This window comes from Mercenaria mercenaria, chromosome 6 (assembly GCF_021730395.1).
Source record: "Mercenaria mercenaria strain notata chromosome 6, MADL_Memer_1, whole genome shotgun sequence".
Taxonomy (NCBI): Eukaryota; Metazoa; Mollusca; class Bivalvia; order Venerida; family Veneridae; genus Mercenaria; species Mercenaria mercenaria.
The window spans coordinates 58,848,268-58,876,264 of NC_069366.1; the positions used below are offsets into that span (position 1 = coordinate 58,848,268).

At 35.3% G+C, this 27,997-nt stretch overlaps 2 protein-coding genes across 4 annotated transcripts in view; one reads left to right on the forward strand and one right to left on the reverse strand.

Moving 5' to 3' along the window:
- LOC123548783 (uncharacterized) overlaps positions 1-5,123 on the reverse strand; it is a 60,118-nt gene extending 54,995 nt beyond the window's left edge. For all 3 annotated transcript variants that reach the window (XR_008371377.1, XM_053546047.1, XM_053546046.1), the window contains exon 1: positions 5,028-5,123. The gene's annotated coding sequence lies outside the window, so the exon portion shown is untranslated. The remainder of the gene's footprint in view (positions 1-5,027) is intronic.
- Positions 5,124-9,072: 3,949 nt separating this feature from the next.
- LOC123548782 (uncharacterized) lies at positions 9,073-27,930 on the forward strand. Its single transcript, XM_045336320.2, has 7 exons — positions 9,073-9,315; positions 9,532-9,709; positions 10,356-10,418; positions 10,558-10,695; positions 12,022-12,120; positions 12,396-12,460; positions 27,770-27,930. Exons 1-6 carry the CDS (start codon positions 9,250-9,252, stop codon positions 12,455-12,457), a joined length of 606 nt encoding a protein of 201 aa, XP_045192255.2. The 5' UTR covers positions 9,073-9,249; the 3' UTR covers positions 12,458-12,460; positions 27,770-27,930.
- The last annotated feature ends 67 nt before the right edge of the window (positions 27,931-27,997 follow it).

Below are 27,997 nucleotides of genomic sequence, written 5' to 3' on the forward strand. Positions count from 1 at the left end.
CTTCTAGAGTGAATCCAAAACAAAAACTCAGGATTGGTTCACAAATTCACATGTTGTAAAATACTTCAACAAGGTTTCATGACTCTACGTGAAATACTTTTAAAGATCTGATGCAACCCTAGTTCTATATCGTAAAATAAATAAACGTCGGACTTCAATATTTTACGATTTTGACATTTCATATAGTTCAACGTTTTATCGAAGTTATGAATTTCCCGGTAGAGCTTTCCGCAAAATATCTTGCGAAAGGTTTTACAAGTTCACGGTGGAAGTGACTGAAAAGTGATAGCTAAATACCAACAATGGACAAAGAAACCTATTTTACACACCAATTGAACATACCGTCTTACTGAAAATATTGAGGATCTGTCCGCACTTTGAAAGTGAAATTTACATCCATGCACTTTCGCAACACAACACTAAACTGTCAAATCTTCTTTATTATAAAGAATGATTTTAGACGAAACAAGAGCTGTCTCCATAGGATGACACATGCCCCCGATGGCACTTTGAATAAATAGTTATGGCCGATGTAAGAGTTTAGGACCTTTGACCTACGGACCTGGGTCTTGCGCGCGAAACATCGTCTTACTGTGGTACACATTCATGCCCAATAATTTTAAAATCCATGCATGAATGACAAAGATATGGACCAGACACGCCCATCAATGCACTATCATGAAATATGACCTTTAACGTCTAAGTGTGACCTTGACCTTTGAGCTACGGACCTGGGTCTTGCGCGCGACACATCGTCTTACCGTGGTACACATTCATGTCAAGTTATTTGAAAATCCATCCATGGATGACAAAGATATGGACTGGACACGAACGCACTATCATGAAAAATGACCTTTAACGTCTAAGTGTGACCTTGAACTTTGAGCTACGGACCTGGGTCTTGCGCGCAACACATCGTCTTACTGTGGTACACATTCATGCCAAGTTATTTGAAAATCCATCCATCGATGACAAAGATATGGACCGGACAAGAATGCACTATCATGAAAAATGACCTTTAACGTCTAAGTGTGACCTTGACCTTTGAGCTACGGACCTGGGTCTTGCGTGCGACACGTCGTCTTACTGTGGTACACATTCATGCCATGTTATTTGAAAATCCATCCATGGATGACAAAGATATGGACCGGACACGAACGCACTATCATGAAAAATGACCTTTAACGTCTAAGTGTGACCTTGACCTTTGAGCTACGGACCTGGGTCTTGCGCGCGACACGTCGTCTTACTGTGGTACACATTCATGCCAAGTTATTTGAAAATCCATCCATCGATGACAAATATTGACCGGACACGAATGCACTATCATGAAAAATGACCTTTAACGTTTTAAGTGTGACCTTGACCTTTGAGCTACGGACCTGGGTCTTGGCGCACGACACGTCGTCTTATGGGTACACATTTCATCCCAAAGTTATTTGAAAATCCATCCATCGATGACAAAGATATGGACCGGACACAAAAATTGTGGACAGACTGACAGACTGACAGACCGACAGACAGAAGGTTCAAAAACTATATGCCTCACTTCGGGGGCATAAAAATATTTTCTCATGGTCAGCTTTGTAAAACAAGAGGGTCAGGATGACACTGAATTGCTCACCTGAGTAATATGAGCCACATGTTTCAAATGGCAAACTGATGCTAAAATATTAAGAAGGTAGGTCAGTAGGTCACATTAATGGTAACTGAAAGTCAGTTTTAAGATAGGTGTACAAAACTGTACATGTCATCCAAATTTCAAGGCTGTATCTTAAAAAACAAGAAAGTAGAACAGTAGGTCAAGGTCACAGTCAAGTGATCCCTAATCACTTGTGATCATTAGGTAATTATTTTAAAACAGTCTTGGATATATGATCTGATAATTTTCATGTATTTTTTCCTGTATAACTCATAACTATAACAAGTGACCCCGAGGGTGGGGCCTCTTTTAACCCCAGGGGCATAATTTGAACAAACTTGTTAGAGATCCACCAGGCAATGCTACATACCAAATATTAAGGGCCTAGGCCTTGAACTTTTAGACAAGAAGATCTTTAATTATTTTCTTATGTAAGATTATGATAAACTTGGTACCCCCAGGGCAGGGCCTCTTTTTCACCCCAGGGACGTAATTTGAACAATTTTAGTAGAGAAACACTAGGAAAGACAACCTACCAAATATCAAAAGCCTAGGCCTTCCAGTTTCAGGCAAGAAGGTTTTCAGTTTTTTTTCCTATATAAGTCTATGTAAAACTTGAGATCCCCCGGGGCTGGGCCTCTTTTCACCCCAGGGCATAATTTGAACAATTTTGGTAGAGGACCACAAGGCAATGATACTACATACAAAATATCAAAGGCCTAGGTCTTGTGGTTTTAGACAGGTTTTTCCTATATAAGTCTATGTAAAACTTGTGACCCCGGGGCGGGGCCTCTTTTCACCCTAGGGGCACAATTTGAATAATCTTGATAGAGGACCATGAGATGATGCCACATGGGAAATATCAAGGCTCTATGCCTTGCGGTCTGGGACGAGAAGATTTTGAAGTTTTTCCATTCGGTTGCCATGGCAACCAGAGTTCTGCATGGAATTAAATTCTTTGAAAAATTTTGAAAGGGGACCACCTAAGGATCATTCCTGTGAAGTCAAGTGTAGTTCTGCCCAGTGATTTTCAAGAAGATTTTTTTATAAAATGTTGACGGACACACGACGAACATTGAGCGATCACATAAGCTCACCATGAGCCTTTGGCTCAGGTGAGCTAAAAATGCGGCCCGTTACTAATGTATTGTCTATGTAGTATGCATTTGTCTATAACCAATGGGTGTAACCAGCATTTATTGATTGTAATTTAATTAAAAGTTATTTCAATAATTTTTTAGTTCATATCAAAGCAGTTTGAAAGGCCAATCCACATGTATTCGGCGGTACCCATGCATTAAATAATGGCTGGAGATTTTTCACTTGTGCCGTAGGCTAAACGTATTATTTTTAGTCTAAGCATGTATAACTGATTCTATATATTTATTCAGTGTTGTATTGTTCATGATATTTCATTAAAATACGCTAGAAGTGTCTGTGTAATGCGTCAGCTGGGCTTTTTTCCCCTATAAATCTACCTCCGGTAAAAGGAGGTAATCCCAATGCAAAACAAGAGCTGTCAGTGGCCAGCACGCTTGACTATTCTCAGTGCTTGATAGTATAATATAAGCTATGAGTAAAACTTTAACATTACAATAAGCATATTCTAAGTCGAAAAAGGGCCATAATTCAGTCAAAATGCTTGAAAGAGTTGCCGCCTCCTTTTTACAGACTGGGGTCATGAGGGTAAACAAGTATGCAAAATATGAAAGCAATATCTCAATGGACTTTGAAAATATTTAGGGTGGTACGCAAACTTTAACATTTATTCTAAGTCGAAAAGAGGCCATAATTCAGTCAAAATGCTTGATAGAGTTGCCTCCTCCTCTTTACAGACTAGGGTCATGATGGTAAACAAGTACGCAAAATATCAAAGCAATATCTCAATGGACTTTGAAAATATTTGGGGTGGTACTCAAACTTTAACATTTATTCTAAGTCGAAAAGGGGCCATAATTCAGTCAAAATGCTTGATAGAGTTGCCTCCTCGATACCTTTTAGGGTTTTTGCTGTTTTAAGATAGTTTAACTAATTTGTATGTATATTTAGGTAAATTATAATACTGTTGAACAATTAATTACTGAAATGCAATTCATTAATATTTCACACAAAAACACATTTATGTAGATTTTGATAATTTGCAAATTGTTCCAATTAAGACAATTTCCGAAAGCATTTTCCCAATTCTATCGGTGTTGATGGCATTCCCAAATTGATGAAGAAAAAGGCCTGGTCAGGTAAGTGATTGGTGATGCAGTTTTAGTTATGGTAAACCAATATATCACGTGTTTGAGAGTTTTCCTACATCTACACTTCAATAAAATAAGGTCGAAATTTGTGCTATGCAAACAGCTGTCATTCAATTAAACTTGACACAGGGACATGTTGAACGTCCATATATTAAAAGGTGCCCTGTGCAAGTTTAATGTTATTGAACTAATGCAACCCAAACTTTAAACTTTTACTTTTCACTAAGTCAAAGACCATAACTCTGGTCTGGCTGAGTGAAACTGCAAGCAGAACACCAGGTGCACAACTTCACATGCTATAATATAATGTCCAGCTGTTTTATCACTCAGTCAAATACTTTTTGAAATATATGCAACACAAAAACGTATACCACTTCTGCATATTTCTGACTTAATAAAGGGCCATAACTCAAGTCTGATGCACAAAATCTTGAACAAACCCCCAGGTACACAACTTCACATGCTGAATAATATCCTTGTTTTGTATCATGACATTAAGTTAAATATTTATAAGATAGTGACATAATTTTTATCCCATTTTATATATATTTTTGACTCAGTCAAGAGCCATAACACTAGTCAGGCTGAAAAAAACTCTAACAAAACCTGCACAAGTTCACATGCTGAATGTTTCATAATTAAAGGTCAAATACTTTTTGAAATACATACCACACAAACTTTCAGGCCTTTTTTCATGCATATTTTTGACTAGATCTATGTCAAGTGCCAAAACTCTGGTTTGACTGTGTGACATCACAATTAAAACACCAACTGCATAATTTCACATGCTGATAATGATAGGCTATTAACAAAATAATCCCATGAGGTTTGACGGCTCAAGTCTGTGTCAAATATTTTTTTGAGATGTGCACAACACAAATTCCGATGGACGACTCTAACTGCCCAACCACATCAAAAAAAAAATGGGAGGCAATATTAATAAACTCGTGCCAAAAGAGAGAAAAGTCGCCAAAAATACAATGATTTAGTGTTTTTCAACCTCAATTGTCTCCCTTCGTGCACAGCTTGCGTATATTTTCTACATATTTACATACGACAATGCTATGTACACATTTGCAAAACGTTTAAATACCTCACAGCAATAATCTTTTTTTCAAATATCTACTGAAATATACCTGCAAAATTTTTTTTTCCTTTTATTTCCAATCCTCCAACTTCGTGTCCCGGGGATTTAAAGACGGACTCGATTTAGGTCTTCCAAGAAGGGAATGGCCTTCCAGCCGGTCTTTTCAAATGCGGCTTAACATAATGAAAGATGTATACTGTACATCATTAAAGGATCATTAGCTAGCTGGAGATCTGGCAAGTAAGTCACTGAAAATACGGATTGTAGAGGATTATAATTCTGGAAAACGTTATTGAATTGGTCCCTTTTATAATGTGACCACCATAGTGAAATGAATTGTAATACACATTATCATCGTCAAAAGACCTTTGACCAGTGGAGGCAACAGTAAAACTTAGCTATCAATAAATAAATATTAATGGGAATGAAACTAATGCCATACACTTACAGCAGGTGCCCCCCCCCCCCCCCCCCCCCCCCGATAAATTATTAAGTTTGTCCACACATTTCAAGTAGAGCTGGTTTCATGCAGTTGATGCCAGTCATCAGAGCTTGAATGTAAAGTTTAAATGACAACTTCAGTTATGGCCATTGGAGCAGAGGCTACAACTGCCGTCCCACAAATTATTGAAGTAACGGCAAAAAATGTTGGTTTTTAGACTTGTATGGGTGTGATTGTTAAATCCATGAATAGTTATATAGTGTCATGTATGTACTTTAAAAATATCTTCATTTTGCACAGTCGGATTGTAACATACTAGAAATGCGATAGGAATTTTTCCAGCAATATTTTATTTTGTAGTTATATTTAACAGATATGCCTCTATGTACATTATCAGCACTGCAAAAGAACAAAAAAAAATAGTTTAAAGCTTTGAAGGCAAAATATGTTTTCGCAGGAATCTTACTATCAAAATTTAGATAGGATCCTCACAAGTTAATGACCCACAGACCAGTATTTCATTTTTATTTGAGAATAGTTGTTACTTCAACTATAGCTGCTTCTTCACAAGAGCATTCTATATTTAGCGCCCAAACTAGGCTGTCTGTTAAAGTAAATTTATATTATTTATATAATCAATTCTGTTCTGTTAAAGAGACCTTTAAAATAAAATATTTTGCATGAATTAGTGATATAATCTCTTTCTATACATCAATGTATTCTTTTAAATGTACTTGTGCACTGATACAAAAACACAATATATATAATTTCAATGTGAGAATAAAAAAAAACATTATGCAGGGTCTTACACAAAATTTGCGCACGCAGCGGTAAAACTGCGATTATTCTGCGATTTGATTTAGCACTAAGTTCAAAATTGTCGTCATCTACATTCAAAATAATACACGCAATGTGGGCAGCCATATTTACAAACCTTCTGTACACTCTATTTACTTTAGTCAGTAGATGAGTTTTCTGTGTAAATCGAGTAGAATATAATGTTCGCTACCATTCTAAGAAGAGCTAAATCGAGTCCGTCTCGTGTCATAAGAAAAGAAGGTTGTGATAATTACTTCAGGCTAAAGTGCAGTAAATCATGCTCATCAGGTAAAACTCACCTCGTCTTACAAGTTTATGTTCGTTGAGGAAATTGTTACGTCTTACAGAATCCTGTTTGGTTCATGTCGAGTGCCGTCCGTCGTGTTTTAGGCCGATGCACAACGCGCGACATAGGCCTATACGATGCGACACAACGCGCGACAATACGAAACGACGCGGCAATGCGATACGACGCTCGACACACGATACGACGAGCGACAATTCGATCTGACACTGATATCGCACGTCGTGTCGCATTATCGTGCGTCGCGTCGCGAGTCGTGCGTCGACTTAAAACACAATGGACGACACACGACATGAGCCAAACAGGATTCCGTAGATTTATCACCACGGCAATACTTAAATCACAGAAACAGACAAATGTCTCACTGCAGTCTAGGTTCGATAAGGTCCCGTGCCAGGCTGCTCTCCATGTTCTACGGGGTTAGAGGCAAAATAATATGCATGGATGGATTTAACAGCTTCCTTGGCGAGTCACTTATCTGCCTGCGTTAACAACATAAGGAGCGTGCTTAATTGTGCCTCTGTTATTCCTGCTCTTTCATTCTCTTAACTCCTTCAAAAATGTTTATACAAAATTGGAACTTTTCTGTTAATAACTCAAGCAAATCGGTTTAAATTATAGAATGTACAAACACGAATTTGTATTTCAAGCTTTTACCTTTTGACCTTAGCATTTCACTTTGTAAATTCAGATGCATGAATCATCTGTTGCCAATAGAAAACGCTTAGGTAGATTTGAAAACATTGCAAGAGAACAAAGAACTTGTCATCTGTGTAACAGTAACTTATTAGGAGATGAATTTCACTATCTTTTTAATTGCAAATACTTCAATGTTGATAGAAAGAAATATGTAGATGAGTACTATTATAAATATCCAAATGCTCCCTTATGAACAGCGACAATAAGAATACTTTGTTAAAACTGGCTGTCTTCTGTAAGAAAATTATGTCTGTTTTTATATAAATGGTTATTTCTCATCCTACACAATTATCAGTTACTTCAGCAACTATTTGTCATGTTTTACATGCCATTTTGATTTTGTTACTATATGAATTGTTATTGTTATAATTGTTGTCAGATGCCCTTATGGGCCTTGCTGTAAACCGTAAACTATTTACGACATCCCGGACTACTTACAGTTGATTATGCTTTATACAGGAACATCAGGATGGCAAACTTTGGAGTCGGATAGGTGCCCAAAAATGACAAGTTCTATATACACATTACTAACAGAAAAAAAATCCGTTGACACACAGAGGAAGAAGTAGACAAAGCACAATATTTAGGTCTTATAATTAACCTTCACAGATCACTATCTACAGTTAACAATTCACCAAGAAATTTTAAGTCAACAACACTTGATTCATATTGCACCGTATAACGCCCACCAACTTGCAGTGCCATGGGAAGACCAGTAAGCTATGCAACGCTACCCATGTGAGACCCGTCGCGGAATATGTCAGTGATAGTTGACCTCTCTGTGACTACCAGCTTACGTCAGGTGGAGATAGTGCAGCCAGTGGAGATCAGTATGTTTTTAGTGGGATTTTTTCCAGCCGTTTAAAGGACCAGCAGTGTGACATCGAGATCTATGTTGAGCCAGCTTCAGTGGCCGTCACTACACAAGTTTGGGTCCGCAAGGTCACGATGATAATTGGATAATTCTATTAGTCTATCAGTTGGTAGATACTCCATATTTTTACCTTCAACAAATACCCTCGGTTAGAGGCCACACAGAGACGTTCCTGCCGCCTTTCACACATGTCCTAGCCCACCAGGAATCTTTTTTTTCAGATACCTTTAGCGTCAGTACAAGTAGCCTACATTGTACATACGCCATAAACATTGGTGTCTGCTGGAACAAAAAAAAAGTAACACAGAAATTTAAGTCGCATATTTTCGCGATTTTTGCAACTGGGGTGGCCGCTTTTGAGCATTTAGTAAGGCAACGCGAAAAAGACAAACTAAAATTAGCTCGATCGCTCTTTCCAAGCAATTTTAAGAAGTTTTGAAATACTACTTGAACAGGACGACTAAATCTATTTATTTAGAATTATGTTTGCTTAATACTATATATTATGCAATTAATAAATAAAACAGAAATGTGGTGTAAAACTTACGTTTGGCAATCTGCTATGTTATCACGTGAAATTTATCTTTTGTATACGCACCCGCCAAAGGTACTCCGCAGAATACTGACGTTGTTTCATTATTATGTCTCGTGTTTCTGTCTCTAAATTTTGCATACATTTTGTCTTCATGATAAAGCTCGATTTTGTGATGGACTCTTGTGATGATCTACTAGCATTTATACGCTATGCAGTTATAAAGAACTTTCGTATTTCGAAACTGCACAACTGACTCCTTAACACGAAAGTTTCGTGTACGTTGCTCTGGTTGCCATCTTATCTATCAGAAGTCAAAGTATAAACCTTTAATTTCTTGAATTTCGCATATTTTTGCTAGCTTTAGTGTAATTGATTGCTTGAATGATACTGTCTTTTTTATCATTTTAATCTGCAGTTACAGATAACAATTTCTCCCGTTGCTATTCAATAATTGTATAGAATCGGACTTTATCATATGTCTATTAAGTTGACGTCATGACATCACGAAAACAGTTGACGCCACTCATTAGTAACGGCAGATCATTGGAGTGTAGCTGACGACGCTTAATTTTTCCGATTTTTTCATTATGAAATAACAATGGAAAAAGAAAACACTGGCTGTTTTGCGTGGATTGTAAGCTTTAAGCAATCATGCAACGAACGGGTAAATCAGTTACACTAGAATGATGATAAGTCCCTACCAGTTTAATATTATAGTCATTCCATTGAATAAAGATTTCGAAAAAATATCGGGTAAAGCATAGATTTTATGAAAATATCTTTTTTCATTTGCAACTAATGATATTGGTTTCAGTTAAGTCCATTTTATTTGAAACAATATGTCCACATCTACTCAAGTCGCATTTTTGTTGTTTTCCAGTGGGCAAGATTCAGAAATCGGCTCCGTCGTCGATTTTACGCTCGTAGAGGTCAGACCATAGACCCATCAACAATTGTGAACGAGACTGGTACCAAAGACATGGTTATTAGTATAACTCCTTACAGGAGAAACAAAGTAATACCAGAAAGATTAGTTGATCCGAGAGCAACTGGAAAAGGTTTGTGTCTTTACTGAAAATGTAACATTGTACGTCATTGTTTGGAATAAAAGATTAGACGGCCACCGTCCGCCATTACAGTACTGATTCTGCGAGTCTACCAATTTGTAACAATTATAGTAAAGTAAATTATACTTTTGTTTGTTAGTAATTATAAAATTAAAGTAATTACAATATTATTTCGTAAATTATGTATAGTATTACTTGATAAGCATGTAACCTAGAGCCACGTAGCAAAATTAACGTAAAACCAAAGAACCACGAACATTTTCTCTGCATCTCGTAGATCTATATGTCTTCCCGTTTAACCACTAATAATGTAAACTGACCATTATTGAAAGGCCACTTGTCAACAAAGACCAATATTGTTTATTTTCCAAGGATGGTATTTTCATACAGGTTTGACTGAAGAAGTACATTATACTACCCTCATATAGAATCAACTATATATAAAAAACCTAGTTTATTATTCTAGACGTAAATCTGTTTAAAAATGTAGATTTTGTGATATTGCCATGTGATGGAGGAAATTTAGAATATTGTGGGTTTTTTTCTTTCTATTATCTAAGCCGAATCAGAGACTTTCAATAATGATTTTTAAAAAGTTTTCTTTGATTATCGAAATGTTTACTTATTTTGTCAACAGAATTGCCAGAAGATGCTGGAAGTGTACTAGCTACTGAAACTGATGAGAGCTTCGAAAAACAAGGTAATTGTTTTACTCAAGTATTTGAAAACTTTGCTTAAATTTATTTTTATGATATGTTAATTTATAGAAAAGCATACAGTATGCCGCTACACCAACTTAGATCTAAACGGTTTTATTTATTTATCTTTTTTTTTTTCAGTTGGAGACTACGTGACCTGTATTATAACAAAAGCTACAGACATTTTGTTGCAGGAGAGACAGGCGTCACTAGGCAACCAAAATGTCATCGTGGAAAATTCTGCAGACGCCATTCCTTTGTCTCCAAGTATCATCAGTCGTAAGTATAGCTTTTTATAATATCTCTAACGAATGTAGTCTAGACAATACAATGACACTTGTTTTATCCGACACCAAATGGTACAAAGTGAAAGTGTCGGATAAGTTAGGTTGTCGGTTGTAGCAGCGTACTCTGCTTCCTAAACGCTTGTAATATTTGGTATATATATGTTTATCAGTCAAGTGTTAAAACCAGATATGTTCATATTATTGGAGATAGTGATATCTTTTTCATTGTATAATAAAAACAATTTCAGTACTTTCTATTAATACGAGAAACGTGTCTTAATTTCATGGGAGCTGAAACAAATAGGAACATTTCCTAGAAATCATCAAAATTAAACATGTAAATTTTGTAAATTAGAGCAATGCATTAGATATTAAATCGTATCGAGGTGTCCCATATTGTAGCGGTTTACCTATGTCTGTTTCCCATCATTTTTTAAAACTATACTCAGTTCCAAAAGAAAGTGTGCACTTTTAAGTTTAAATATTTCAAAAACTTCCCCGACGTTTTTGTTTCAATTTTTCATACACTAACCCTCAGGTATAACTCAAAATCTAAAATGCACACCAATTTGTTTACGAACTGATTTAAATTTTGGTACCAAACATTATAAGTTTTCATGAAAATAACCGAGAAAAAATAACAGAAAACTAAGTGCACACTTTCTTTTGGAACTGAGTGTAAGCTGAAATGTATCTATCCAAGACTTCAGGTTTTCGCCAGGCCCGAAGCCTCTGTTTTTGAATAGTGTCACAACATATTGCAAGGTTTCATGAACACAATTGTGACTTTCAGTAATTCAGTAGTGACACGTAAAAGCAAGGTTTCGTGAACCCAACAGTGACACAAATAAGCAAAGATTCATGAACCCAACTGGAGAAAAGCATTGACGTTACAAGTAACTTGCTATATTGAAAAGGAAATCTTTGTAGTAAAGCATCCCCCGAATAGTACAGACATTTTGAGATACTATTTTGTAGTCAAAACATTATATGGAATAGGGGAAACTTCCCGTTCGGGAAGTTAACTACTGGGTTTTCCCGACTTCATGAATGGGAAACAACTTGATACTAAATATAGTAACTTGATTCCCGTTCGAGATGTAAAATCATCATTTTTGGGCTTGTTTCATTCAAAAGGTTCGGTGCATAAGAATATGCATGGTATCATATATGTACACCTTAGAAATAAATCTTAATTTCTAACGTACAATATTTACAAACAATTTTCCCGTTTGGGAAGTAGGGTAAAACCATAAAATGATTTCCTGAACTGGAAGTTTCCCCTGCTATTTGGTAGCATCTATGTCTTCTTTTATAGAAATCGCCGACATTGCAGTGACAGAAAGCCTGACCAATATTGTATTAAAATCAAACATAAACCAGTCCGCTATTCACAACACTATCAGAGAATATATGGGTAAGTAACTGAGTGGTAAACATTTTTTTTTTTGTTTATTACATTTTTTGAGGATACATACACGGCGGCTGTTAATACAACTATATGCATATTATCATGTCAAATAATTTAACATGAAAAACATATCTGAGCAATGGAAAACCTAGGAGAGCAGACATAGAAGTTGTAAATTCTGTCAGCCGCAATGAAAGTTCTTATGGACTTTGCCATACAAAAGATCACGTTTGTAGTTTCAAATTGTAATAATATTGACGTTAGGTAAATTGTGTTTCCAGTGCAAAAGTCTTTAGAACTGTTGGCGGAGACGTTGATGACGGGCAGCCTGCTGCTAGATTAAAACGTAAGTATAGTCAGTATATAATACCATCACCTCGAGGCAGAAAGTGCTTAACTCCATTATGATTAGCAAATAAGCAGTTAACAGTAGTATAGGCGTCTCTTTGGCCCCACGACTGCGCATGCGTGAGAATGACGTCATGCGCAGCGGCCATTTTGAAATCTAGTTTTAGAATGACATCACCTTTCTATTTTAAGAATGACTTCAGAATGTTATAGATAGAAACGACAGTAATAAACCTATTTTTCATACCAAAAGTGACTTTACGTTCTATGAATAGAAATGACTCCCTAAAGTAGATAGAGCCGACTTATATACCTATCTAGGGCGTGTTCGCGCACATTGAGGGTCAGCCCTACACGGGGAGATAACACGAAAACAAAATATTACAAGAAAATCAAATAGAATATTAATTATATTTAACCATATAAATTCATCTCAGATCTAAATGAACAAATACATTTCTTTTAAATCAAAACAGATTATATTAAAAAGTAAAGAACGTAACTAATCTAAAACGAAATATTTATAACATTGAAACTAAAACATTAGGCATTGTTTAAGATAAATACATGTTTAAAGAAGCAAGATTTACTAAAGATTACTTTTTTTGTCCATGATGTGTACCCCTCGGCGTCCACTAAGTAAATGACCATGTAGCTGTTTTAACAAGAGGTCGTTCAAATGAACTCGTAGTCTAATTTTAGAATGAACTTCCGACATCGGTGCAACTATTTTTAGGTATGTATGCTCATAGCGATGGTCATTAATCAAACGAGTCTTTGATGATCAATCATGTAAATGCCACGCGTTCTCTTCTGCATCTTACCGTCAAATGACAACGGTAATCAAAGTCTGAATACTTATCAGACTGAGAGAATAAAATATTTTCGACAGGCTTAAACCCGTACACCGAGCTATAGCGTATAAATACGATGATTTTAGCGCAGGATTCGATTTATGGGCGCATTAATATAATTATAAAAATAATTACAATTTCTTTAATAAACCCGATACGATATACAATAGAAATAATTAACTAAATTATTCATACAACTTACCAGTCCGGACCAGTTCGTCTAATGAATCAAACTGTAGATGGTTGAATAGAAATATCGTTTCACTACCAACAGCCAATCGGAATGCAGTATTTTGACAAGCGGTAACACTTTTCCAATAAACCTGACAGGTTAAGACCAGTATCACTTTACTCCGCGCTACATATATATTGATTTTAAAGAGCGCCGTTAACGCTTTATGCATAAGTATTGAAATGATTATAGCAAAATGTTATTAATTTCTTTACTTTACCTGATACTAAAATGAAACAGAAATATTTAATTTAATCGTTCATACAGCATAAACCGTGATATACGCTCTACCAGACCCTTTATCCGAATGATATTTACCTGTAGAACTTCAGTATAGTATATAACACTTCGCTAACTACAACCAATCAGGAAGCAGAATTTTGACAAGCGATAGCACGTAGTTTAACATTTGTCCGCATTATTGAGCGCGTTTTATAATTTCAGTGTATAGCTTTAATCTCTTTCTTCTTTATAAATACTAACGGAATTAAAAAGCTTGATTATTGAGTTTATTTATTTCCTCTAACGGTTTACAATATTTTTAATGTAATAATAGAAAGGAATGTTTACGGTTTAGAATACAGATTAATACCGTCGTTTCTAAACATAAAATAGCCAATCAGAGGGCAGGAAAAACGAACCAATGAAACATCTCCAATAAAGTCGTTTTGGCCAATGAAAACGTCGAAATTTTAACCAATCAGCGCTCAATATTATTAACGAATGACATCGCGAATTCAGAAAGCGAATCGTATATAAGAGAGTGCACAGCCGGCATCCATTGGAATTCATACGGGTGACACGGAAAACTTTACCGTTAACACTTTCACCGGCGCAGACGAATTTTGCGGGGATACAGGCGTTCTCTTCTGCAAATGACAACGGTAAGTCTGAATACTGATCAGAGAATAAACTATTTTGACAGGCTTAAACCCGTTCTATAACGTACAAATACGATGATTTTACATAGCGCGATTTATGAGCGCATTAATATAATGATTACAATTTCTTTAATAAACCCGATACGAAATACAATAGAAATAATTCACTAAATTATTCATACAACTTACCAGTCCGGATAAATTCGCCTAATGAATCAATGGTTGAATAGAAATATCGTTTCACTACCAACAGCCGATCGGAATGCAGTATTTTGACAAGCGGTAACGTTTTTCCAATACACCTGACAGGTTGAGACACGTATCGCTTTACGTCTACTCCGCGCTATAGTGTACATATATATTGATTTTAAACAGCGCCGTTAACGCTTTATACATAATTATAGAAATGATTATAGCAAAATGTCTTTAATAAACCCGATACGAAAAATGAAACAGAAATACCTAATTCAATCGTTCATACAACTTACCTGTCCGGATAAATTCGCCTAATGAATCAAATCTTTAGATGGCTGAATAGAAATATCGTTTCACTACCAACAGCCAATCAGAATGCAGTATTTTGACAAGCGGTAACGTTTTTCCAATACACCTGACAGGTTAAGACCCGTATCGCTTTGCGTCTACTCCACGCTATATATTTATTGATTTTAAACAGCGCGTTAACGCTTCATACATGATTATAGAAATGATTATAGCAAAATGTCTTTAATAAACCCGATACGAAAAATGAAATAGAAATACCTAATTTAATCGTTCATACAGCATAAACCGTGATGTGCGCTTTACTGGATCCTCTATTCGAATGATATTTACCTGTAGAACTCCAGTATATAAAACATCACTACCATCAGCCAATCGCAATGCAGTATTTTGACAAGCGGTAACACGTTTCCAATACACCTGGCAGGTTAAGACCCGTATCGCTTTGCGTCTACTTCGCGCTATAGTGTACATATTTATTGATTTTAAACAGCGCGTTAACGCTTTATGCATAAGCATAGAAATGATTATAGCAAAATGTCATTAATTTACCCGATTCTAAAATGAAATAGAAATACCTAATTTAATCGTTCATACAGCATAAACCGTTGTGTGCATTGTACCTGAGATCCTTTAATCGAATGATATTTACCTGTAGAACTCCAGTATATAACACTTCGTTAACTACAACCAATCAGGAAGCAGAATTTTGACAAGCGATAACACGGATCGACTTTGTTTTCCAATACTGAGATAAAACCGCAGGGAAAGTTTAATATTTGTCCTTTAAATGAGAATTATTGAAAATAAGTGCCTCTTGTCTGGTTTTTACCGGTTTAATCCAGTATTACTATTTTAATTGACCAATCAGAATTGAGATAAATGCCGTTCTTACTTCAAATACAAGCTCCTTTTGAAATCGAGGCTTTGTGGCGAGTATAAAATCATTCAGAAGTCAAATCATGGAAAATAGCTCGGAAGTATTCCAGAATATGATGAATTCCTTCGCTGCTGACCTAAAGGAAGTGTGTCCAGTACATCACAAAGTATGGCTTTACGAAGCGCATTACAGTAAAGTACATTTTGGGTTTTCGGAAGACATTTGGGTAGAATTATTGACAAGCTATATAAGAAACAGGACGAATTTGAATGTAGACTTCTCCATCATTCACACTGGTGATCCGTATACGGACATGGAGATTAATTTGCCTGACGGACATTATTTGGTAGACATAGAGTGTGCTTTAGGCGACTTTCTGAAAGCGAAGGGATGTCTCTATGTTCAGTACAAGGACATAACAAAAACGAGAATAGAGTTCGATATGAATTACTCTACATGGGTATATATGCTCCGACAATACATGAGCAAATATCATCCGAAAATAGAACTCAAGTGGTGCGAACATAGCTTGCAACCAAATTCCTATTGCCCCTGTAACATCAGTACTAACTATGCTCTGTGATCATCATGCAAACAGAAATTGGTAGAAAAGAGCATTTAAAGCGTTGAACTAGTTGCTGAATTGTATTGATCAATTACACGAAAATTGTATGAAAGACAGGCTAAAGAGGCAGTTTTAAATAGTGTAAGTGATGGATGTGTTACCATCGGATCTCTGTAGAAAACTATTTTCCGGCTGTGTAGAAAGACCGTATATACCGTTATGTTACATGTTGGACTATGAGCCGTATAGAATGGCTCTCAGATGAATTTCAATATTGGGGCGATCAGTGACTGGATGACTTATATTCCTGAGAACGAGGAAATAGCGCTTTATGTTAACGATGTGATACGATGGGGTGGCTAAGAATTTCAATACGATTGGTTTCCAGTCCGAGAAAAGAATAATAAACATGATTTTATTTTACTGTAGATATCATTGATGCAGTTCTTCATTTAGAATTGCGAGAGGCGCTTATTAAAAAGCATAATATGGATTTGTGAAACGAAATAAAATACAATAAACGAATATGTCGTTTTATTTGTGTACACCTACCGACGCTTCATCTTTTCCGTTAAATCAAATTCGAATTTATAGGTTATAAATAACAAAGACATATTGTTCTTTTAATTTTTTATTGCCAAAGCTTGTATTACTAAAACAGGCTACATGTATCAACTAAAATAAGAAACAATAAATTCATCATTCGACTTCTTGCGATACACATCAAACGGTTTTAAAATGTCCTTCATTTTTCGTCCGGAACATCGGTTCGTAATGTAGTATACGCAATACAGTCCGCATATGTTTGAATCCGTATCCTGTATTTGACTGAAGTTCATCCAATAACGCTTCTTTAACGCTAGCTCAAAATGAACTTTGTAGTGCTCCGGTCTATTACCTAGTGAATCGAAAAATTCGTCGGGCCCTCTTTTTGGAAAATAAAAGACCACCCAATGTTTTCCTGATCCCTGGCTCGTGTCTGTATTCGAAATGACGTATTGTCCTCTACGTATTTGAAGTTGGTCCGCGGCGCAAATTGTCACAGGGTACTCTTTTAACATTTCCTCGAGTTCAGAGTTATTCATTTTAAAAACGTATAGGTGTTCCAATCTATAGTATCTTGGGTCATGCTTTCGCGATATTTCTTACGTCTTGGGCTGTCTAAATCGCGACTCAAAGGTGTGTCCATTTTATCCCTATGTCGCTTCAGATCACTATGCTTTCGTGACCGTCTTATTTCCGACCTAGCAATATCAACCGCTTGGGCTACGGGTGTCACAAGTTTTACTACGGGAGTACAAGTTTTACTACGGGGAGATCTTTCCCTTTTGTTCTTGTTTCATTGCTTCCCTGTCTCGTTTCTTTTTTAATTCAGCCATTTTTTTCGATCTGCACCGCTTCCTACAAAGTAACGGCCCTCTCTGACGTTTTGTGTCAGAATTAGAATATAGTATATCACACTATTTTCAGAATCTCAGCTAACTCCTGATTGGTTTATAATATGCACGTGGTCACGTGTCTGTTCTCTATATAATGAGTCTTCTTACAATGCTAATAAAATCTGGAAAATAGATCCCTCGGAAGCACCGAAAACAAGGCAAAAAGTGAAAATTGCAGACTCGGTTTGATTGAGTCTGTTCAAGCCTTTTTATGTTTTTTCAATTAGTAGTCAAACGAATCTGATTTATAAATTGTATATGGTCACGTGTTTATTCAGTCGACGTCCAGAAACAAAGTCAAGATTTAATGTAATATACTTGTTCTTACGCAGTTTCAATATCAATACATGTACATGCTTTCGATAGTTCAGCCTATTCAAGTCATGAAAATAAAAGTTAAATGTTTTACGCCTAACTATTCTTACGCGCTTTCAATATCAATATGAGCTTCTGAATGGTTAATATTTTCAAAATAATAGAATTGAAAGAATGTGTAGAATTGAAACAACTTATTAACTAGAGCTTCCCATGTTAGACATTGAGCCACAATCTAACCTCTCTCACCTAAAACACGTACATCAAGGACTCAGTACTACAGATCGAGAGATGGTATGACCCTGGTTAGCTTTGCTTCAGTCCATTTTCGTCACGGAAGAGCTTACTTTCCTAGTACAAGCTAGCCGTGACACTCAAATTCTTGTACTAAGATGATCTTAACGACATCCTAGTTTCAGCTCCAGCCACTTTGTATACTAGTTAAATATGATCATATATCAAATATGAAATGTAATAAAAGATATTAACTTGTTCTATCAGTTAAAAGCTACGTGTTCTCTTCTGCATCTTACCGTCAAATGACAGTAAGTAATCATAGTCTGAATAATTATCAGAGCGTAAAATATTTTGACCGGCTTAAACCTGTACACCATGCTATAGCGTACAAATATGATGATTTTACATAGCGCAGTATGCGATTAATTAATATAATTATAGAATTGATTACCTAAGTATATTAACGGATTTAAAAAGCGATATCCTTTGTTTATAGAAATACTGATGTTTTTAACCACATTTTAATGTAGTGCAGATACACTGTCTCAAAAGTTCATATTTAAGTAACAACTCTACACAAATCAGTGTGATTTATTAGTTAGATATAGTGTCAATATGAAATGTAATAAAACATTAACTTATTCTATCAGTTTAACGCGATGTATTCTCTCTATAACGTACGGTCAAATTATATTATTGTTCAATTTATTTGACCTGTCGAAAAGTGGACCCGACTTTTATTATATTCTGTTCGAGCCTATATAAGATTAACATGAAAGCCGGGAACATGTTTTGACAGGTCAATTAAAATAAACATTAATCAGCCAGTAAATAACTACTAGTGTGACTAATTATTAGAGCACTTTGACAAGCCATAACACAGATCTATTTTTCCAATACTAAGATAAACAACAAGCTGTAAAGCTTAATTAATATTGCAGTGATACAATCAACGCTATATGTTAAATCTACTGACAATTTGTTTTTGAAGTTAATGATTTCAGACGATACAAATATTGAGATAACATTATAATAGTAATCGGTAAATTAATTAATTGTCGTGCAAAAAAAAACATGTCGTAATATTGAGTAGATATACTCTCAACCGTTCATATAATTTCAGTGTGACGCGTTCACCCCGCAAAAGTGCTGAAGTGTATCGAGGGCTATAATCAAGTACAATTGCTAAATCCACTCAAAAAAGACTGAACTTGTCCGAACGCTTATGAAGTAAACATCGGGTATAGATATTGTCACTGAATGAGGAAATCCGATACCCGCTGTATTTTTTATAATTCAAAGCACGTACGTAATAGAACGCATGTCACGTGATAGAAATATAATGCGTTAATTTGTGTTTATTTAACTAATTAAATGAATGGTTTTAACCTAACCATTCAGACTTTATTTTTTGTCGATATCTGTCGAAGATGTATGGAAATATGCGTATTGTAAAATGTATTAGCGGTATATTGGTTATTACGGATATATTTGTTATGAAATTCATGCCACATTTTCTCCGTGAAATACATTTTCGCTACAGATTTTTGATGTATGTAAAGAATGAATCACTATTTCAATGGCCGTTTAACGCAGAAGGTGTAATGTAAAATATCTTCTTTCTGAAAAGCGAATACAAAATTTAATGAGTACTTTATTACAGCGTCGATGGTATTTAAAATTTCAGAATTTTCCATAGTGTCCGTTAACGTTTTTGTCAATGCTGCTTATAAAAATGTTAAAGTTGTTTTAAAAAATGTTACGGGCGTTTAGATATTTGTCGAATGTGATTCGATTTTTGCACTTTAATATGTAATTTTCCATAGGGTCCGTTTACGTTTTTGTCAATGCTGTTTCAAAAAGTGTAACAGCTGTTTTAAAAAATGTTACGGACGTTCAGATATTTGTCAAAGGTGATTCGATTTTTGCACTTTAATATGAAGTTTTCCATAGGGTCCGTTTACGTTTTTGTCAATGCTGTTTAAAAAAAATGTAACAGCTGTTTTAAAAAATGTTACGGGCGTTTAGATTTTTGTCGAATGTGATTCGATTTTTGCACTTTAATATGTAATTTTCCATAGGGTCCGTTTTATGGAAAATTACATATTAAAGCGCAAATGTTTACTTCATAAGCGTTCGGACAAGTTCAGTCTTTTTTGAGTGGATTTAGCAATTGTACTTGATTATAGCCCTCGATACACTTCAGCACTTTTGCGGGGTGAACGCGTCACACTGAAATTATATGAACGGTTGAGAGTATATCTACTCAATATTACGACATGTTTTTTTTTTGCACGACAATTAATTAATTTACCGATTACTATTATAATGTTATCTCAATATTTGTATCGTCTGAAATCATTAACTTCAAAACAAAATTGTCAGTAGATTTAACACTATAGCGTTTGATTGTATCACTGCAATATTAATTAAGCTTTACAGCTTGTTGTTTATCTTAGTATTGGAAAAATAGATCCGTGTTATGGCTTGTCAAAGTGCTCTAATAATTAGTCACACTAGTAGTTATTTACTGGCTGATTAATGTTTATTTTAATTGACCTGTCAAAACATGTTCCCGGCTTTCATGTTAATCTTATATAGGCTCGAACAGAATATAATAAAAGTCGGGTCCACTTTTCGACAGGTCAAATAAATTGAACAATAATATAATTTGACCGTACGTTATAGAGAGAATACATCGCGTTAAACTGATAGAATAAGTTAATGTTTTATTACATTTCATATTGACACTATATCTAACTAATAAATCACACTGATTTGTGTAGAGTTGTTACTTAAATATGAACTTTTGAGACAGTGTATCTGCACTACATTAAAATGTGGTTAAAAACATCAGTATTTCTATAAACAAAGGATATCGCTTTTTAAATCCGTTAATATACTTAGGTAATCAATTCTATAATTATATTAATTAATCGCATACTGCGCTATGTAAAATCATCATATTTGTACGCTATAGCATGGTGTACAGGTTTAAGCCGGTCAAAATATTTTACGCTCTGATAATTATTCAGACTATGATTACTTACTGTCATTTGACGGTAAGATGCAGAAGAGAACACGTAGCTTTTAACTGATAGAACAAGTTAATATCTTTTATTACATTTCATATTTGATATATGATCATATTTAACTAGTATACAAAGTGGCTGGAGCTGAAACTAGGATGTCGTTAAGATCATCTTAGTACAAGAATTTGAGTGTCACGGCTAGCTTGTACTAGGAAAGTAAGCTCTTCCGTGACGAAAATGAACTGAAGCAAAGCTAACTAGGGTCATACCATCTCTCGATCTGTAGTACTGAGTCCTTGATGTACGTGTTTTAGGTGAGAGAGAGGTTAGATTGTGGCTCAATGTCTAACATGGGAAGCTCTAGTTAATGAGTTGTTTCAATTCTACACATTCTTTCAATTCTATTATTTTGAAAATATTAACCATTCAGAAGCTCATATTGATATTGAAAGCGCGTAAGAATAGTTAGGCGTAAAACATTTAACTTTTATTTTCATGACTTGAATAGGCTGAACTATCGAAAGCATGTACATGTATTGATATTGAAACTGCGTAAGAACAAGTCTATTACATTAAATCTTGACTTTGTTTCTGGACGTCGACTGAATAAACACGTGACCATATACAATTTATAAATCAGATTCGTTTGACTACTAATTGAAAAGACATAAAAAGGCTTGAACAGACTCAATCAAACCGAGTCTGCAATTTTCACTTTTTGCCTTGTTTTCGGTGCTTCCGAGGGATCTATTTTCCAGATTTTATTAGCATTGTAAGAAGACTCATTATATAGAGAATAGACACGTGACCACGTGCATATTATAAACCAATCAGGAGTTAGCTGAGATTCTGAAAATAGTGTGATATACTATATTCTAATTCTGACACAAAACGTCAGAGAGGGGCCGTTACTTTGTAGGAAGCGGTGCAGATCGAAAAAAAAATGGCTGAATTAAAAAAGAAACGAGACAGGGAAGCAATGAAACAAGAACAAAAAGGGGAAGATCTCCCCGTAGTAAAACTTGTACTCCCCGTAGTAAAACTTGTGACACCCGTAGCCCAAGCGGTTGATATTGCTAGGTCGGAAATAAGACGGTCACGAAAGCATAGTGATCTGAAGCGACATAGGGATAAAATGGACACACCTTTGAGTCGCGATTTAGACAGCCCAAGACGTAAGAAATATCGCGAAAGCATGACCCAAGATACTATAGATTGGAACACCTATACGTTTTAAAATGAATAACTCTGAACTCGAGGAAATGTTAAAAGAGTACCCTGTGACAATTTGCGCCGCGGACCAACTTCAAATACGTAGAGGACAATACGTCATTTCGAATACAGACACGAGCCAGGGATCAGGAAAACATTGGGTGGTCTTTTATTTTCCAAAAAGAGGGCCCGACGAATTTTTCGATTCACTAGGTAATAGACCGGAGCACTACAAAGTTCATTTTGAGCTAGCGTTAAAGAAGCGTTATTGGATGAACTTCAGTCAAATACAGGATACGGATTCAAACATATGCGGACTGTATTGCGTATATTACATTACGAACCGATGTTCCGGACGAAAAATGAAGGACATTTTAAAACCGTTTTGATGTGTATCGCAAGAAGTCGAATGATGAATTTATTGTTTCTTATTTTAGTTGATACATGTAGCCTGTTTTAGTAATACAAGCTTTGGCAATAAAAAAATAAAAGAACAATATGTCTTTGTTATTTATAACCTATAAATTCGTATTTGATTTAACGGAAAAAATAAAGCGTCGGTAGGTGTACACAAAAAAACGACATATTCGTTTATTGTATTTTATTTCGTTTCACAAATCCATATTATGCTTTTTAATAAGCGCCTCTCGCAATTCTAAATGAAGAACTGCATCAATGATATCTACAGTAAAATAAAATCATGTTTATTATTCTTTTCTCGGACTGGAAACCAATCGTATTGAAATTCTTAGCCACCCCATCGTATCACATCGTTAACATAAAGCGCTATTTCCTCGTTCTCAGGAATATAAGTCATCCAGTCACTGATCGCCCCAATATTGAAATTCATCTGAGAGCCATTCTATACGGCTCATAGTCCAACATGTAACATAACGGTATATACGGTCTTTCTACACAGCCGGAAAATAGTTTTCTACAGAGATCCGATGGTAACACATCCATCACTTACACTATTTAAAACTGCCTCTTTAGCCTGTCTTTCATACAATTTTCGTGTAATTGATCAATACAATTCAGCAACTAGTTCAACGCTTTAAAATGCTCTTTTCTACCAATTTCTGTTTGCATGATGATCACAGAGCATAGTTAGTACTGATGTTACAGGGGCAATAGGAATTTGGTTGCAAGCTATGTTCGCACCACTTGAGTTCTATTTTCGGATGATATTTGCTCATGTATTGTCGGAGCATATATACCCATGTAGAGTAATTCATATCGAACTCTATTCTCGTTTTTGTTATGTCCTTGTACTGAACATAGAGACATCCCTTCGCTTCCAGAAAGTCGCCTAAAGCACACTCTATGTCTACCAAATAATGTCCGTCAGGCAAATTAATCTCCATGTCCGTATACGGATCACCAGTGTGAATGATGGAGAAGTCTACATTCAAATTCGTCTGTTTCTTATATAGCTTGTCAATAATTCTACCCAAATGTCTTCCGAAAACCCAAAATGTACTTTACTGTAATGCGCTTCGTAAAGCCATACTTTGTGATGTACTGGACACACTTCCTTTAGGTCAGCAGCGAAGGAATTCATCATATTCTGGAATACTTCCGAGCTATTTTCCATGATTTGACTTCTGAATGATTTTATACTCGCCACAAAGCCTCGATTTCAAAAGGAGCTTGTATTTGAAGTAAGAACGGCATTTATCTCAATTCTGATTGGTCAATTAAAATAGTAATACTGGATTAAACCGGTAAAAACCAGACAAGAGGCACTTATTTTCAATAATTCTCATTTAAAGGACAAATATTAAACTTTCCCTGCGGTTTTATCTCAGTATTGGAAAACAAAGTCGATCCGTGTTATCGCTTGTCAAAATTCTGCTTCCTGATTGGTTGTAGTTAACGAAGTGTTATATACTGGAGTTCTACAGGTAAATATCATTCGATTAAAGGATCTCAGGTACAATGCACACAACGGTTTATGCTGTATGAACGATTAAATTAGGTATTTCTATTTCATTTTAGAATCGGGTAAATTAATGACATTTTGCTATAATCATTTCTATGCTTATGCATAAAGCGTTAACGCGCTGTTTAAAATCAATAAATATGTACACTATAGCGCGAAGTAGACGCAAAGCGATACGGGTCTTAACCTGCCAGGTGTATTGGAAACGTGTTACCGCTTGTCAAAATACTGCATTGCGATTAGCTGATGGTAGTGATGTGTTATACTGGAGTTCTACAGGTAAATATCATTCAAATAGAGGATCCAGTAAAGCGCACATCACGGTTTATGCTGTATGAACGATTAAATTAGGTATTTCTATTTCATTTTTCGTATCGGGTTTATTAAAGACATTTTGCTATAATCATTTCTATAATCATGTATGAAGCGTTAACGCGCTGTTTAAAATCAATAAATATATAGCGTGGAGTAGACGCAAAGCGATACGGGTCTTAACCTGTCAGGTGTATTGGAAAAACGTTACCGCTTGTCAAAATACTGCATTCTGATTGGCTGTTGGTAGTGAAACGATATTTCTATTCAACCATCTAAAGATTTGATTCATTAGGCGAATTTATCCGGACAGGTAAGTTGTATGAACGATTGAATTAGGTATTTCTGTTTCATTTTTCGTTTCGGGTTTATTAAAGACATTTTGCTATAATCATTTCTATAATTATGTATAAAGCGTTAACGGCGCTGTTTAAAATCAATATATATGTACACTATAGCGCGGAGTAGACGTAAAGCGATACGGGTCTCAACCTGTCAGGTGTATTGGAAAAACGTTACCGCTTGTCAAAATACTGCATTCCGATCGGCTGTTGGTAGTGAAACGATATTTCTATTCAACCATTGATTCATTAGGCGAATTTATCCGGACTGGTAAGTTGTATGAATAATTTAGTGAATTATTTCTATTGTATTTCGTATCGGGTTTATTAAAGAAATTGTAATCATTATATTAATGCGCTCATAAATCGCGCTATGTAAAATCATCGTATTTGTACGTTATAGAACGGGTTTAAGCCCGTCAAAATAGTTTATTCTCTGATCAGTATTCAGACTTACCGTTGTCATTTGCAGAAGAGAACGCCTGTATCCCCGCAAAATTCGTCTGCGCCGGTGAAAGTGTTAACGGTAAAGTTTTCCGTGTCACCCGTATGAATTCCAATGGATGCCGGCTGTGCACTCTCTTATATACGATTCGCTTTCTGAATTCGCGATGTCATTCGTTAATAATATTGAGCGCTGATTGGTTAAAATTTCGACGTTTTCATTGGCCAAAACGACTTTATTGGAGATGTTTCATTGGTTCGTTTTTCCTGCCCTCTGATTGGCTATTTTATGTTTAGAAACGACGGTATTAATCTGTATTCTAAACCGTAAACATTCCTTTCTATTATTACATTAAAAATATTGTAAACCGTTAGCGGAAATAAATAAACTCAATAATCAAGCTTTTTAATTCCGTTAGTATTTATAAAGAAGAAAGAGATTAAAGCTATACACTGAAATTATAAAACGCGCTCAATAATGCGGACAAATGTTAAACTACGTGCTATCGCTTGTCAAAATTCTGCTTCCTGATTGGTTGTAGTTAGCGAAGTGTTATATACTATACTGAAGTTCTACAGGTAAATATCATTCGGATAAAGGGTCTGGTAGAGCGTATATCACGGTTTATGCTGTATGAACGATTAAATTAAATATTTCTGTTTCATTTTAGTATCAGGTAAAGTAAAGAAATTAATAACATTTTGCTATAATCATTTCAATACTTATGCATAAAGCGTTAACGGCGCTCTTTAAAATCAATATATATGTAGCGCGGAGTAAAGTGATACTGGTCTTAACCTGTCAGGTTTATTGGAAAAGTGTTACCGCTTGTCAAAATACTGCATTCCGATTGGCTGTTGGTAGTGAAACGATATTTCTATTCAACCATCTACAGTTTGATTCATTAGACGAATTGGTCCGGACTGGTAAGTTGTATGAATAATTTAGTTAATTATTTCTATTGTATATCGTATCGGGTTTATTAAAGAAATTGTAATTATTTCTATAATTATATTAATGCGCCCATAAATCGAATCCTGCGCTAAAATCATCGTATTTATACGCTATAGCGCGGTGTACGGGTTTAAGCCTGTCAAAAATATTTTATTCTCTGATCAGTATTCAGACTTTGATTACCGTTGTCATTTGACGGTAAGATGCAGAAGAGAACGCGTGGCATTTACATGATTGATCATCAAAGACTCGTTTGATTAATGACCATCGCTATGAGCATACATACCTAAAAATAGTTGCACCGATGTCGAAAGTTCATTCTAAAATTAGACTATGAGTTCATTTGAATGACCTCTTGTTAAAACAGCTACATGGTCATTTACTTAGTGGACGCCGAGGGGTACACATCATGGACAAAAAAAGTAATCTTTAGTAAATCTTGCTTCTTTAAACATGTATTTATCTTAAACAATGCCTAATGTTTTAGTTTCAATGTTATAAATATTTCGTTTTAGATTAGTTACGTTCTTTACTTTTTAATATAATCTGTTTTGATTTAAAAGAAATGTATTTGTTCATTTAGGTCTGAGATGAATTTATATGGTTAAATATAATTAATATTCTATTTGATTTTCTTGTAATATTTTGTTTTCGTGTTATCTCCCCGTGTAGGGCTGACCCTCAATGTGCGCGAACACGCCCTAGATAGGTATATAAGTCGGCTCTATCTACTTTAGGGAGTCATTTCTATTCATAGAACGTAAAGTCATTTTTGGTATGAAAAATAGGTTTATTACTGTCGTTTCTATCTATAACATTCTGAAGTCATTCTTAAAATAGAAAGGTGATGTCATTCTAAAACTAGATTTCAAAATGGCCGCCGCGCATGACGTCATTCTCACGCATGCGCAGTCGTGGGGCCAAAGAGACGCCTATACTACTGTTAACTACTGTTTTTGCGCTGATCTGACATGTTCGCATTTTCACAAAACATTGAATTAAGTCGTAAATTACCTTTCAAAGTGTAATTTAAAGTTTTGTTTTCTTTTTATATTTTCAAACTGGGAAGGATTATCAGACCAAATTGAACATACTTATTACTGAACATTATTATGCTTCACTTATCAAAAACAATAAACTTAAGGCCTTCTTTTCTTTATTTCAGTGCTGAAAAGGATATTACAAGAAAGTTATATTGAGACGAAGTTAATTTAGTGTTATAAAATATTTATATTTTCATCGAATCGAATCATATTTTTTAAAATTGTTTTTATCATGTTTATGAGGTTCTGAATTTTATTTTTGTATAATAAAGTTCATGGAAACTTCAAATAGTCATTGTTTCAAGTGAAAATATTATACTTGCTGTTTTTCCTCATGAAACTCATTCTGA

What these genes read in the sequence shown, in the direction of transcription:
- LOC123548782 (XM_045336320.2), top strand. Translation starts at nt 9,250, where the DNA reads ATGGAAAAAGAAAACACTGGCTGTTTTGCGTGGATTGTAAGCTTTAAG. An exon ending in AGCAATCATGCAACGAACGG is followed by an intron (nt 9,316 to 9,531) that starts GTAAATCAGTTA and finishes GTTGTTTTCCAG; the next exon opens with TGGGCAAGATTCAGAAATCG. An exon ending in TGAGAGCTTCGAAAAACAAG is followed by an intron (nt 10,419 to 10,557) that starts GTAATTGTTTTA and finishes TTTTTTTTTCAG; the next exon opens with TTGGAGACTACGTGACCTGT.